The sequence below is a fragment of the Botryllus schlosseri genome, chromosome 2, assembly GCF_051294905.1.
Source record: "Botryllus schlosseri isolate E-star chromosome 2, Bs_hap1, whole genome shotgun sequence".
NCBI classification, from domain to species: Eukaryota; Metazoa; Chordata; class Ascidiacea; order Stolidobranchia; family Styelidae; genus Botryllus; species Botryllus schlosseri.
The window spans coordinates 25,347,059-25,361,824 of record NC_137237.1 but is presented as its reverse complement, the minus strand read 5'-3'; the positions used below and the strand labels follow the sequence as shown (position 1 = coordinate 25,361,824).

Here is a 14,766-nt window from a genome sequence, read left to right as displayed (position 1 = left end):
TGTACTATCAAATACCTTGAATGCATTCACCAACCAATTTCATCCTCGCTGATGTAATCAAAGATACCACCTCGGAGAAGAATTCTTGGAAATGAAATTATGATTTTATTTCAGGTTCAGCTAATATAGAGTTCTATAGCAGTGTCCTTAGCGGTGGATAATATTTCATCCAAAATGGCCGCTAGAGTCGGAACCCCGATCGGGCAGCATAAGGAAGACTTTAAGTTTGGCCCCTGGTGTATATCGGCTTCAAAAGGGTCTATTCTTACTTCTGTTGAGTCCGAAGAAATTTGTAAGCGTCTTGATATACCACAAATCCCAGAAATGACCTTTGGAGAAAATCATATAGGAATATCGAATTCAAATGGTTTCAGGATAGAATTCAATGCCTTGGACGCGTTGAAACTTGTCGACAATAAAAACGACTTGATGAAAGTCGCAGTAGCGAGGGAATGGATGGAGAGTCGAAAGAACAATGAATACATCCATCAAACTGTCAAACCATTTGACTGGACTTATTCGACTAACTACAAAGGCACTGTTCACGGTGAACCTAATGCTGTCTCGGTGACACAAACTGAAGAGCGTATTAACCTAGAGAAGTTGAAAGTTCGAGAAAAGATAGCGTATTTTGAACAAGCCATATTATTCGAAGATGAACTTGCAGATCACGGATGTGCAGAACTGAGTGTGAAGATACGTGTGATGCCATCATGTTTTTTTCTGCTAATGCGATACTATCTCAGAGTGGATGGCTTGTTGGCAAGAGTTCATGACACGCGGCTCTTTCACGAATGTGGAACGGATCATCTGCTAAGAGAGTACACTGAAAAAGAAGGTTCCCTTGGACAAAATAGCTCAATCCCACTTGCTAATGTCACAGACTCGCATTCCGTTGACAAGCATCTTTCGAAGAAATATGAGATTTTTCATAAGCTACAATTGAATCCAAAGATTGTTAGCTCATCTATTAATAGGACTCAAGCTGCGTCATCCTCTACCCAATCAGCCAGAAAGCAATTTGCAGTTGAAATGAGTGTCAGTGATTGAAAAATGCAATTCTGAATCCATGGATAGTTTCAATCGAATTGGACAGAATCCGAATATATCCCACTTTTCATCGATACCGAATTCTTATATAGTGCCGTAGCTCGTGATTTGTATCACAATGAGCCCGTCAAATGTTTACAGTGATAGCTGAACACGACACGGAATCAGTGCTCTAGACCAGTGGTTCTCAACTGCCGGTCTGCGGCAAGTCCCCTGCCGGTCCGCAACATGAATTAGAATTTAAACCTAAATTCCAAAATTCGGGAAGATGGACGCTTGTCCATTAATTAGAGGAATAAAACTTCAAATTATAAATTTAGTGTGAAGTTTGAAACATATATTTCTCCATTGTGACGTAGGCTAATAGAGATTTCATTCATAGTCTACTTTGGGCGTATCTGACAATTGTGCAAGCGTTGTACGAATCTGTTTGAAATTAGCCTATACGACTCGTTTGGGAATAGTTACATGTGAAAGCCGCAGAAGACTTTTGAACAAAGGTCGTTAAATTCTGACATTGCAGTTAAGTGATACTATAGCGGTGTAATATGGTCTGGTAAACAGCATCTGATTCCTTTCAAAGAATACCGAAAAATCACGATCAAGTTAGTGGTCTTTACCAGGACTTTGCGATCTTGGCCTTATGTTAACTTCACCAGAATCGTGCATGAATATGTACTGCCAAACAGCGGTATTGAATGAAGTGAACAATATTATATTGGAGTTGCATCCATTTGTCGTGAATAAATTTAGGGTTAATTTTGAAGTTTCACCGGCCCGCGAGCTCAAAAAGGTTGAGAACCACTGCTCTAGGCCTGGTCACACTATTTTGGCTTGTGTGCCTTGGAGTCGACTTTTATCGGAATATACCAGCCTAGTTGGTACCAACATTGGGAGTTTGTTTATCATCTAAAAACAGTACATTGAGCTGAAGCGATCTCTTCCGCCTCTATGATTCAAAATTTCATGCCAGTGATGTCATAATTGGTGATACGATTATTGATATACTATATTCTTTCCAATTCCGGTACTAGTTGCTGAGGTTACTCCCCTCCTGAATATTATATTCAATACTAGCCTAATGCATTGTTGTTACTGGTAATTGCATGCCTTATAGACTAGTACGGTAATCCCAAGGGCTGAGGAGTGAGGTCATTCACTGTTCTTCTGTTAACAACATTTGTTGTTGGCTATCAACCATTGGGTATCAAAACAAAGTTAGTGCATGGTCCTGTTCATGCTGCGGTAGTTTCTTTCAAATCCAACAACTATTTACGTAATTTTTTTACTCTTGCTAACTTGTCTTTTACTGTACTACGGCTTGTGTATATGTCATCTAAAAAATATTGTGTTATGGCATATTTTCATCGTAGTTTGTTAGCCTACATTTACTTGTGTTTGGTGTTTCTGTAAGCCCATAAGTTATTTTGAAGTCGATCCAAGCGCTCATTGTGCCAACCCGAGAGTAATAGCATTGAAATGTTGAATTCTTCTCTAACACTTTTATCTGTTAATTGTGTCTAAAGGAACTTGTTTTCTTTATTCTTCTGTCCATTTTGATTTGGATACAATATGTGAAACCTTGTTTTTCAAGGTACAATACATGATAATAGGCACAATGATGTCCTCCATCTTGGAAAAGACTATTCAGCAGACCATGCTCATAATGCGAGGACCTGAAGCAACCAGCGTATCATCATGTTTACAAACGCTGGAAAACTGTATCATGGGCATGAGCAGGACTTTGGATCGGCAGCAAGCCCGAAAAACAATCTCTGAAATTCAACGTGTTCTCACAAATAAATGCCAAGATATGAAAATGAGCGTTTCGGACCGGAGACATTGTATCATGATGATCATTCATCTTGCGAACTTCAACGAAACGCTTCCCTCTGAGTATCCTTTCGTAATCAAATTCATCGTCGATGCCGCCACCGTGTTGGACAAACTGCTGGGTCATGTTGCTTTGCGAAGTCTGTGTACAAAAAGATCGCCCGATGTCTACATTGCCGTCGGCACCTTGCAGAAAGACATTTCATCCAAAAAAACCTCAGTGGTTTTCATTACATTGACCACACTGGCAAATGTGATGGATCTCGACTTGGTCCCAGTATTTTTACCGTATATCGACAAAGTAATTCATAAATGCTCAAATTCAATGTTGAGATGTAAAGCCATGGTTGTGTTGGAAGTCATGCATTCGGTAGGATCTCAATATGTTCCGGACATTTGGGATATGGCCTTACGGGCTGTCTGTGACCAAGACCCGCATGTAATGAGCGCTTCGCTACCCCTTCTAAGCAATTTATTGAAAAAATCATTACCCCCTGATAATGCGAAGATTTGCGAAAAATTGATATTCATCCTCCAACAGATGCTGAACGGAAGGCTGCCTTTGGATATGATGCATAACGGTATATGCGCCCCTTGGGATTTTATTAGAATAATGGAGATCATACGAAACTTACCTTCACAATTGCTGTCTGAACATTCCGTCAATGAACTGTCGAAAATTGTGCAACTTACATTGTCTCGCATGCAAGTTTGTAGCAATATTCAAGTGGCGATTGTGTCGGAGTGCATTCAAGTTATTTCCGACTTTCATTCCGAATTACATGTGTTAGATAAGTTTGCCCTTGACGCCATAGACAATGTGCTAAGTAGCCGAAATCCCAACATCAGGCATTGTGCAATTGAGATGGTAAAGTGTATGAAGCATAGAAAACCTGGAATATCAAGGCTATTCAAGGACGCTCTTATGCACCTGCTTTCAGATTCCAACTCTTGTGCATTTCATGCCGCTGTCGAGTTATTAGAGGACTTAACATCTACTGATAATTGTGAGGAACTGATAACAACGCTTGTTGAGAAACTCAATGATAATAATTCGATGGACTTTAAAAAGCGAATTATACATGGAATTCTAAGAATTATGGAGTGTAATTCTGACGACAGTAAAAATAGTGACTGGCTACTTGCGAATTTTCATAGTCTCCTATGGCCTTTACAAGTGGAACTCGATTTTTCATTGGTTCAAAAAATTGCCATTTGCACCAAGAAAGCGTCGTTAGAAGTTCAAACCAAAATGGTCAAAGTCATGGTGTCTGAACTTGATGAAACCGTTAGAGCCCCGATCTTGTACTGCACAATGCTGGAAATACTGTCCACATTTCACAAGGATATTAGCAAAAAGGATTGCGAAAATGCAGTAGAGAAAATTCTTGAAAATACACACCGCCATCATTGGGGTTCGCATACTGAGAATGTTATGATATATTCGTGGTGGGTTGTAATGGAACTTGCCGGGTACCACAATGTGGATGTGGACATCAGAGAATTGTCGAATGATTGGCAGCAAAGTTTTACTGTGGGACTTCAAATGCAATATTCGGAATTTAAGTACTTATTGTCCGAGTCTGAACACTTGCAAATGTTCGTTACTGGGCATGATGGAATTACAGATGCTGACGAGTCTTTGTCTAATTTGAAGTTGAATTCGGAGGAAAATTTTAGCACACAGTCAGCAGATCCTTGTATATCTAATGAGCCGAACACAAGGCCCACATTCAAGACGCATAGTTACTCAAAATCTAGGTTTGCCAACGACGAAGCATCTCATCAAGAGTATAAACCGAAGAAAACATTTTTGAATAGCCAATCATCTAAGCAGAATCCCACTGTGGTTTGGGATAGCAAAAAATATAAATTGCACAAAGACGTTGGTAATTCTGACCATGATACGTCCTGATCAATGTCAATTAATCAACAATCATAGCAATTTGGAAGTGGCGCGTCCGCATGTCTCGGGTCAACAATGCTATAGGAAGCAATGTGTATCAAGTATCTGCCCTACTGTTACTCTACGCAGCTAGTTGTTGTGCCATTTCTTTAAGTCGCATGCATTTACTCTACGCAGCTAGTTGTTGTGCCATTTCTTCAAGTCCCATGCATTTACAGTGGTATGGTAACGGTTTCTATTAAGGTAGCTATCGCCATACCCTACTAATGTTGCTGCACATTTTATAGCCTATTAAAAATTCTTCTAGATATAGTATATATATGATACTCCTAACTGTGTTATAAATTGATAAGACTGTGGCTGCTATCTTTCTTCCTTAATAATGCATATCATCATAGTCTAATAATATTTATTATTTCTTTCTTAATGCTAAGACGACAACAGTTGCAGGCTAGGCAAACTAGGTCTGAAGTTAAATTGTCATTGGCATGACTGGAGATTGAGCGTTGATGATAAGCGATTTTTTTTTGACATGTCAAAATTGTAGCGTTAGGTCAAAAAATGTCAATATTGTTTACAAAGTTGAACCTTTTTAGCAACCTGCATTTTGTTTGTATCATAGATTTTGCACTGTCGGTCTGCTTATCATATGATATTTTACAGCTTGTAGCTTACTTTATAGGCCTAACGTTGTAGACGGCTCATTGCGAATCATTAACATTCAAATGAAACGAATAGGTTGACATGGGGTAATGCTCAACATACCACAATATCCCAACTGAAGCAAGACTGCGTGGACATTGCATGGTTATATCAAGAAGCGCATATTGAAAAATTGTGATGTAGACACCATTGCCAGAATGAAGCAACACGGTTTGCCACCAGCAGTGTAGGCCTACGCACAACTTCAGCGTTGTCAGCCAACAACTTCTTTCTCCACTCTTGGCAAGCTTTTTAATAAGGACAGACACTTTCTACCCGAGAATGTAGGAATGTATCTTTCGTTGTACTACAAAAATTTTTAATGATTTATATCATAATGCGTAACCAACTGGAATTCTTCACGGCCAGATTTCGTTAAAATAAAGTTTTTTTAGGTAAAGATTTGTCAGTTTTTGAGGCAAAAAAGTTTTTTTTCCAGGCCAAACAACTTCGTAAGGACAAACAGTCTCAACAAGAAATGAAGATAAGTAGTATAATTCTAAGTAACATTATGTGGGAAAACACATAATTTGCATACGTTGGGTCAAATTTGGTCAAAATTGAGATATTTAAGGTAAAAATCATTCGGTTTTAGGTAAAAAAAAATCGCCCTAATGATCACACATCTGAGATGGCTGAATATTGTTCCCGATAGATTGATGTTATATTCGTATTTTGGAGCACTTTTTAGTTTCCAAGCCATTATATTTTACGGTATGCGTTTTCTATGGAAATTTATATGTTCCCGATGAAGCATCATCTCGTAACGAGTGACCTGATGTACTGATTGTTGATGACCATTATGTGACGAATTGCATGATTTCGTATTTCAGACTGGTTGAATGGCCTGTATGTGCTGAGTAAGGCATCAGCTTCCTGCTAATATCCCATACATGAAACCGATGACTCTGATATGTGCAACAGAAAGGCCTTGCCTGTGCTGCGGACAGAGCAAAGAAAATTTTCAACGCAATACTAGTATGGATATACGCGATGTCAAGGATTGGATTTATCGAGCGGAAGGCAACCTCCATGTCATTATTGCGAATGAAAAGACGAAGCAAGTGCTGCGGTTACTAAAATGTCCGAAAGATAGAAAGATTTATGAGTAAGTCATTTCCTATTGGCTGCTTGTGCGCGAAAAGGGGGACCCTAACACACTGTTCATATAAAAAATTAAATGATTTTCAAGCATTTTATTATTGTTAGCTTAATTTCTAAAAGAATTCTCGTATCTCATCATGGCACTCGGCATAAGCGAATGTAATCGCAGTTCCACTTCCTGGTGCTAAGCATTTATTTTGATATTGGGCTTATGTTTGACTGTCATGCTTAGTAAATTTGCCTGTAAACTAAGTGAGAAAGAAATGAATAGAGAAGTAAATATTGGAACCGAGCTTGATAAATATGACCTAATTGTGTGATTGAATTGCATTCCATGCAGTATGCTGATTATATTGACAGCAGAATATATGCGGGATCTATGCATGCTTTATCTATTTCATAGTGTTACGAGTGAACTGTGCTGTCCAAATAAAATACCTGACTGATTTGGTTTCAAGTCGAGTACCTGTAGCTCAGGGGCGGGCAACTTCTCCGATCGACGGGCCGGATATGGGAAAATGGAGCACTTGTCGGGCCGGATTACAGATATATATATATTAATCGCGTATTTATCCAACTATATAAGGAATAAATCGTATTTAATGTGAACATTGAGTATAGAGCGTAGACACCAAAACAGTAGCCTATTTAAGGAATTTTTTAACAGTAGCTGTTGAAGTCAATCGGAAATCTGTGATCGGTCAAAGTTGTCAACAAGTTGTTTGGACGCAGGCCGCATGTAGTATGTAGAAACCTTTAGTAAAGACTGCACGTTAACATCAGTTATATTGGAACGTAGCCTGTTCTCGTTAATATTTACGGTCGAAAATATATGTACATCACCCGAACAGAGCAACTAGTTTCATGTCCATCTTTCCCAGGTTGGCTGTGACGCATAAAATTTGTCAATACTTTCAATTTCAGAGTAAAGAGCTTCTTGGAGGTACAGAAGTTCAATATACAATTTAATGGTATAATCATATTGAAATGTACCTGAATATTTTCGGCTGACACTCGTCAGGGGCAATCGTTAGCAACCAGTAGAGAATTGGAAAGAACCTGCGTGTATATCAACAATCGCATCACAAAATATGTCGACACCATCTTGGAGTGTAATCTCAAATTAGAGAGCGTTCAATATATCATTTTAAGATGGTACACGAACTCCTTCTGTAGACAAAGCTTGGGCTGATATATTTTGATATAGGTCGTCTCCATGGCACACAGATGAAAGCGTGAGCGGCCCCTTCCGATGACGCGAAATCTTTGTTCTCGGTAATTTTTTGCTCAAGCTGGAACTCATAAACCAACCTGTCCCCAGATTTATCAGAACATGTGCATCACGCTCAGTGAAAATCGCACCCTTAAGTCATCCGCTTAAGATTGATGCTGCCGATCAAAGGCCATTAATTCTGCCATCGGCAAACATCTGTTAGATAATCCGATTTGTGCGAATAATTATCGAGACGACTGATTTCGAATCGTTGGGCGGGGCCGTTCACAATTCCATTTGTGTGCCTTGGAGTCGACTTTTATCAAAATACACCAACCAAAAATCTGTTTACAAAAGGAGTTCGTGTTATCATGTACCACCTAAAAATAGTACATTGAACGCTCTCTCTTTCATGCTGGTGACGTCATATTTTGTGATACGATTGTTGCTGACGATTACCTACTAGTTGCCGACGATTACCCCTGACGAGTGTCAGTCGAAAATATTCGGGTTCATTTCAATATGAATACAGTATTCAATTGTATATCGAAGTTCAGTACCTCCAAGAAGCTGGATTATCCGACAAATGTTTGTCAATGGCATAGTTTCTGGCCTTTGATCGCTCAGCATCAACCTTGAGAGGATGAGTCATGGGCGAGCTTTTCACCGAGCGTGATGCACGTTTTCTACGATTGTTGCTATACAATGTTCTTTCCAATTCTCTACTGGTTGCTGACGAGTGTCAGCCGAAAATATTCGGGTTCATTTCAATATGAATATACTATTCAATTGTACTTTCAAATTGGAATTTCACTTTCAAAGTAGAAACTCTCTGCGGGCCGGTCAAAATCACTTCGCGGGCCGTATGTTGCCCTACGGTGTGATCAGTTAGAGAAAACCTATCAGTTCATAAGTTTTACCTTCACAGCATTAGAATGGACCATAATGTTGTAGGTAGTAATTGAAAACTGGTCTGTGACGTGTGTGTGAAGTTGCTGTTGCTAGTATACTTCATGACTCAGATCAAGGTTTATTGGTGCCCTTGGCATGAATACAGTTTTTCCTTAATCAAAACCAAAATTGAATTGTAGTCAAAACATTCTGAATATGAATAGTACCGGTAGTTGAAATCATCTGCTTCAATCCAAATCACTATTGATCTACTATTCTGCAATGCCCTCTTGCTTGGTCATTGAATTGTTCTCTTTCTTCTGATATCCAGGTAAGGTGCCAAAACCGAACCGGACCACTTGTAAATTGTTTCTTACTGCGATGGTGCCAAATTAACCTAACTTTGTGGAACTTGAACATGAACAGGTTTCCAGTCTAGATCACATATAGCAGTGGCTACCAAAGTATAGATTGACACCATATGAATTTACTACACTATTTCAACAGCATACATCTTTTTCAGTTGCAGTGAGTACCGCGCGAATGATGCAACGGAAAGCGAATTATGTTTTATCCGACACATTGCCCATCCATTGATGCAAAGCTGCACTGTGTGCTTCCCTATACAAAAGGCGTTTGTCAGCAAAGAATTTTTGAAGATGATATCAAGGAAGATTGAATCTGACCGTCCCAAAGTTAGAATCAACAAGGTATTTTTGCTGCGAATTGAAAAGTTCAAATCTTAGTAGATACTACCTCTCCAGTTCGGATGTCTTGACCATGCCAATGTAATCTACTTGTCAATCTGGCCAGGAACGTCCTGATAGGATAACTTATTTGAATGTGGGTAAAATGGCATCGAATGCAAATTGGTACGCCTATGATTCTTAGCGAAGTGACTCATTTTCATTGATTTGATGCGTGGAATCACTTTCTAAAATGAAGTTTTCAGGACTTTCCTGTTGCGGTGGATTCGCAATGCCAAAAATTTCCACTTCAAAACTTCCATATCATTCCAACTTTGTACGTCTTCGGTGTAGAATGCACGCAAATACATTTCGAGGCAGAGTGTGCGCAACATATTTCTTCGGACAAAATTTGTGCCTCAACAAATAAGTGCGAATTTTTCATGGTATGCTACCCATGAAATGTGTTTATGATTTTTGCATATACTGACTCTGCACAGAAAAATATGTTGACAAAATTTATCTGATTTTCTAAATAATTTTTTATCTCCATTATTCACTAATTTTATTCATAGTCTAACTGTCACCACTTCCTAATGATATAGAGGGCCTTGCAACTATTAGAGAATGTATGTGGTGAGCCTGTGATTTCATTGCGATATTTATATTTTACTGTCTTTTAGTATTTTTTCTAAATCTTCTGTATAGGTAATCGATCAGACACTGAAATTTGGAATTCTAATGCCTGATTTTTGTCAAATACTTCCACCTGCGATGTCGACTGAAAACCTTCCTATCAGCGTTGAAATTAAGCCCAAACAAGGTTTCATATTAATTGGTGAGTATTATGACATATGTGATTCCTGACCTTAATGTTTCTGCACACTGCACCCATCGCAACCTTCTTGATTCATTCAATAGGTGACGACAGGTGTAAATACAGCCAGTTTCAGCAGGTCAAAGTGCAAAACAAGACTTACGACAGACTCAGCACATATTGTCCCGTGGATTTATTTTCCGGTTCGAAAAAACGTATGCACAAAGCACTTCGTGCTCTCCTCTCAGATCCGCAAAATAACTTGAGAGTGTTCAGGTTCGTGAATGTTTTTGTGACATATCAATGTTGGTTGCATTGCATGTGAATGGTAATTGGCCATTCACTTTATGCTGATGTCTGTTTTTGTGATTACTAGATGACTCAACTTTTGACGAGATGCGTTTATGCTTTAAAGTTACAAATAACTCTCAAGAAAATCCAGGTCATATCATTTTAATTTACAAACAACACACTACATTTCTTAATGCCCTTGACAACTTGAAATTATTTTGACTGTTCTTTCTCGCGCTTCCTTTCTGAAGGAGCATTATTATCGAAATAGTAAGCATTCATTGTTTTCAAAGCCTGATCTGACGGCAAAAGGCAAGGCAACGGAATGTACTGCTGCACATTACTAGTGTTGAGTAAAGTACGGTAGTTATTTTCAGAGTATTGAGAGTAGGCTATTGTGTAACACAGTGCTTTGCGACCTGTGGGATGGTACGCATGCACTTGTGCAGTCTAAAATAATTGATTGATTAACTTGGTGCGGATGAAAATTGCACATTTTTACTTTTCTGATGTGGAATAATTCAAATATTCCTAATAGGATACTATGAACAGTGGCTCTCTAACTTGTGTCGTTGTGATGCATTCGTAAAAATTTGTTGGACTTACGACGCACCACTTGTCACAGCTTTTCCAATAATTTTGTCTCGCACCAGTCGGAATAAGCTAATATTTGCGTACTATTATTACGGTACTACATAATGAAAAGTCTGGTTCCACAGCGCGTGCACCCGTGCAGTGGCAGAAATACTGTGCACTTAATCAGCACATTTAAGCCTGCGATACCTGGTAAAAATTACGTAAAATTGACTTTGTTTCCAATTTGTTGTAGGGTAGGCATTGGTAGCAACCAACATAATTTCGTGATAATGTATTCAAATGGAATGAGGCATGAAGATGAAGATATTAGTAAATAAACACCATCATTACAGACTCAAATTTGCAGACCTTACTCTTAGTTGAAGGTTATTGAACTGCTTTCAATTTGGATTGACTTTCGTTTTCCATTTTTGTTTGCTTTGCTCATTGGCTTGCTAGTTGAAAACATTTGCTTGCATTAAAAACAAAGCTGCTGGTTTGAACCCCTTCCGGCAAACAAGAGCCTCTGGTAATTTGGGTCATACTCCAACGATTTCTGCCAGAAAGCATTTTCCAAGTTCTGGATAGCTCTTATGAAGATCTGGCCATCAGAGCAATAGAAGTTCTAGTACAAAACTCCACAAATTGATCAGCCGAAATTGGCTTTGGTGTGCGAGTTGACATCAAAACGAGGAGAAGGAGTTGTCTTTTTGATGAGACACTTGATGGCCAATTGTGGGAGTTTTCGAGCAACAAGTTTTTCTTAACTGGTCTGAAATTCCCAGAAATATTCAGCATCAAACGAATCATTCATAAACTGGTAGCATAACGTAATTGTTGAACATTTGAATTAGAAAGTTTCAAGTCTCTTCATTTTTTTTGTGTGTGATAATTCTCGGCTGGTTAGTGCGCATGACGTTTTTGCCCCAAAATAAATGCAGATGGTACTCAAAAAGGTTGAAAGTCACTGGTATATGACATTATCTCGTGCTGTAAATTTGTCTACAACATTCTCTCGGTAACTCCGGCTCCGATACTATATGAAATCGTAGTTAGATTACAGTCATCTGCTGTATTAGTTCGACAAAAGAAATCTTATCAATCATCAATCTCAACTTTGGCTTTCACAGGGGTGGCGATGTCATTTTTTCGCAAGAGCTCATCAAACAGTCCAAACTCAAAGGGAAAGACTTCTTCATGACAAACGTACTACCGAATATGTCGGATTATCACGAAATGCCCAGCAATAGGTTACTCGAAGATTCGTTATCGGACTTTCAAGATCTCATTTGCGACTTGCTGCTATGCTCCGTGTCAAAATCGCGGCACACTCCTCACACCTCGCACTACTGTGAACGACATTCGAGTTTAGAGGCCAAACGGAAAACGTCGGATCCGTGCAACGGTTCGGAAACTGAATGCGAATTGCCAGCCGATTGCGTTTTGGGTCTCTTACTAACTTTGCAAAAACTCGAAAGCCACAGCATTGAGGAATATTACGAAATGTACACTCTGGTACAAAATCATCTCAAGTTATTTCCCGGCGATAGAACCCTGCTAACGTTGGAAGGACCTTACGACGCGCAGTGTTGGAAAGACCTTGTGGAAGAGGTGAAAGGGGGTGTCGATTTTGAAGCCCACTCTTGCGACGATTGGAGGCTGGACGTGTCGAAAGCCGCCTCGATACTACGTAAATTTCTCATTGCCACTAGTTTCAAGGACTGTTCGATCATAATGACTTTCCAGAGGAAGTCATCCGACGATGTGATGCATTCGGCCTTTCCCACTCTTATCAAAGGACGGAGTGGTTTGGAATATTGGGCGTCCGTTGCCGTGGTCGATAGCGATCCCAAACCAGCCAGTCGTATACCCGGTTATTACCGAAGCTTGATTGGGAAGTAGAATCAGTAGTGGTTATTTTCAATTACTTACCACGTTGATAGATACGCAAACTGATTGCTTTTTCGAATGTTTTCATTTTGTACTGGCAATGTTTCATCTAAACCGTGAATTTCTCCGCACCTCACTGCTATGCCCGGACGTATCGGATACTGTATACTGCTTGTCATCAAGTTTTCGCTTTGCACATCTTCATGTCTGTCCTGTAGTCTAAATTTTGTTAAAATCTACATAAGCCATTCACGCTGTCAGTTAATAAGTGAATCCCATGAACCCATGTATCAACTATTTGTCATTTCCCGTCAAGGGATATTATTGAATACCTGCCTGATTGTGTGTTTCCTCTGTTAGCATAGACACCCGATATTGAAGCTCAATTGAATGTATGGTAATCAAGCAATATGTTACTTACTAAACCGTATATCAATCCTAGGTAGAAAAGACCACTTGACCTCAATATTTCGGTAATTGATACTAGGGGCTGGGCAAAGTTGTATGTGATCATTTCATGATCAGGTAAGGCCTGTAGTGGTTGGTGTTGATAAAAAAATGTAGGCCTAATTGACTACTGCTTCGCCTAACCGCTCGTAAAGATTTTCTTAACCACTGCTGATGATGTACAAGGTGCACGGGTCGAGGATATATATATTAGTCCTCTGTATATCCTTTGTACTGATAATACTGAACGCATGTAGCGAAGTAGCTCCTTTTTGCCATGTCCAATGTCCATGACAATTTTGACCATCCTTAGTATCTGGAATTGATGTGCAATTTAGCGGAATTATTTCAACAGTTGAATTTAGATTGGTTGATTTTTTTTTCTAGTTTTTGTTGCCGATTAACGTTTATACTGTGAAATTTTCTAAGCTGCTCAAGAACGTAGTATGATTGTTTGTATTCTTGCCCGCTCTTCCGTCTTACCATTCAGATTCCCAACGCCAGGATGTAACTCAGTTATATCGTGTAGATTTTCTGGCTATTTTTTAACGCCGCAAAGTGTGTTGAAGTGAAATCAGTTTCTTGAGCAAGTACGACTTGGTGTAGTGTTTTGTTGGCCATATTTCTTCATTACCCATGCGAATTCCTTTCAAACGCACGTGAAACATGTTCGATCTCGTACCAAGTGAATATGAGGACACTTATGCAAGAACTTGCTGAAATTAAAATGAGCAAACTTTTTATCGCCCTTTTTCGGATATTACAATGTGTTTTTTTGCGAAATTATAATGCACATTCAGTGTTAAGTAAGATGGATATTTGAACAAGACCAGCATTCAACGTCATCAATTATTTTCAGTCGCTTATGGGTCATGGATGTAACTACCATCAGTTCGGTATGGACCGTGCGTTGCGGCTACTCCGTTGTTCTAGCTTGGAGTTCATAAGTCCAGGCAACTAGCTCACGCAGTCGTAAGTTTTATCAAGCTGCTAACAATTCAAATCTCGCGATTGCGACTTGGAGTCGAAACTTGGCAGTGCAACTTATGAAACCATCACCTTGTCTTGAAAAGAATGTTGAAGATAAGGGCATGCGCAGTTGCAGGCTATAGGGCAGTGGATACTAAACTGTAGTACGCGAGAGTCCAGTGGTAGCCGAGTCACTACAGCGAAGTGAATTTTGCGAGTCGATAATGCAACATCAGTAGTCGATGTGGAAGAGATACGCATGTCTATCAACGACCATAGCCCTTTTCGAGGATGCAATTGCCAAAACGAGAAAAAGAACTGACTTCGTTCCGAAAAGGATACGAGAGCATCAATGCCGTGGCAGAACCGCTGGGAATAGACAGGGATATCT

At 39.4% G+C, this 14,766-nt stretch overlaps 3 protein-coding genes across 3 annotated transcripts; all 3 read left to right on the top strand.

Moving 5' to 3' along the window:
- On the top strand, positions 1-2,644 carry LOC145434296 (TIP41-like protein). Its single transcript, XM_080311664.1, has one exon. The coding sequence runs from the start codon at positions 175-177 to the stop codon at positions 1,048-1,050; it is 876 nt and encodes a 291-aa protein (XP_080167790.1). The 5' UTR covers positions 1-174; the 3' UTR covers positions 1,051-2,644.
- Positions 2,645-2,653: 9 nt separating this feature from the next.
- LOC145434294 (AP-4 complex subunit epsilon-1-like) lies at positions 2,654-6,325 on the top strand. Its single transcript, XM_080311662.1, has one exon. The coding sequence runs from the start codon at positions 2,654-2,656 to the stop codon at positions 4,796-4,798; it is 2,145 nt and encodes a 714-aa protein (XP_080167788.1). The 3' UTR covers positions 4,799-6,325.
- LOC145434295 (inositol-pentakisphosphate 2-kinase-like) lies at positions 6,239-14,251 on the top strand. Its single transcript, XM_080311663.1, has 5 exons — positions 6,239-6,599; positions 9,223-9,409; positions 10,094-10,223; positions 10,307-10,478; positions 12,200-14,251. Exons 1-5 carry the CDS (start codon positions 6,385-6,387, stop codon positions 12,969-12,971), a joined length of 1,476 nt encoding a protein of 491 aa, XP_080167789.1. The 5' UTR covers positions 6,239-6,384; the 3' UTR covers positions 12,972-14,251.
- The last annotated feature ends 515 nt before the right edge of the window (positions 14,252-14,766 follow it).

Excerpts from the sequence above, each read along its gene's own strand:
- LOC145434295 (XM_080311663.1), top strand. The coding sequence starts at position 6,385 with ATGAAACCGATGACTCTGATATGTGCAACAGAAAGGCCTTGCCTGTGC. Across the intron at positions 9,410-10,093 it reads CCAAAGTTAGAATCAACAAG|GTAATCGATCAGACACTGAA; the intron begins GTATTTTTGCTG and ends TCTTCTGTATAG. Across the intron at positions 10,224-10,306 it reads ACAAGGTTTCATATTAATTG|GTGACGACAGGTGTAAATAC; the intron begins GTGAGTATTATG and ends TTCATTCAATAG.
- LOC145434294 (XM_080311662.1), top strand. The coding sequence starts at position 2,654 with ATGATAATAGGCACAATGATGTCCTCCATCTTGGAAAAGACTATTCAG.
- LOC145434296 (XM_080311664.1), top strand. The coding sequence starts at position 175 with ATGGCCGCTAGAGTCGGAACCCCGATCGGGCAGCATAAGGAAGACTTT.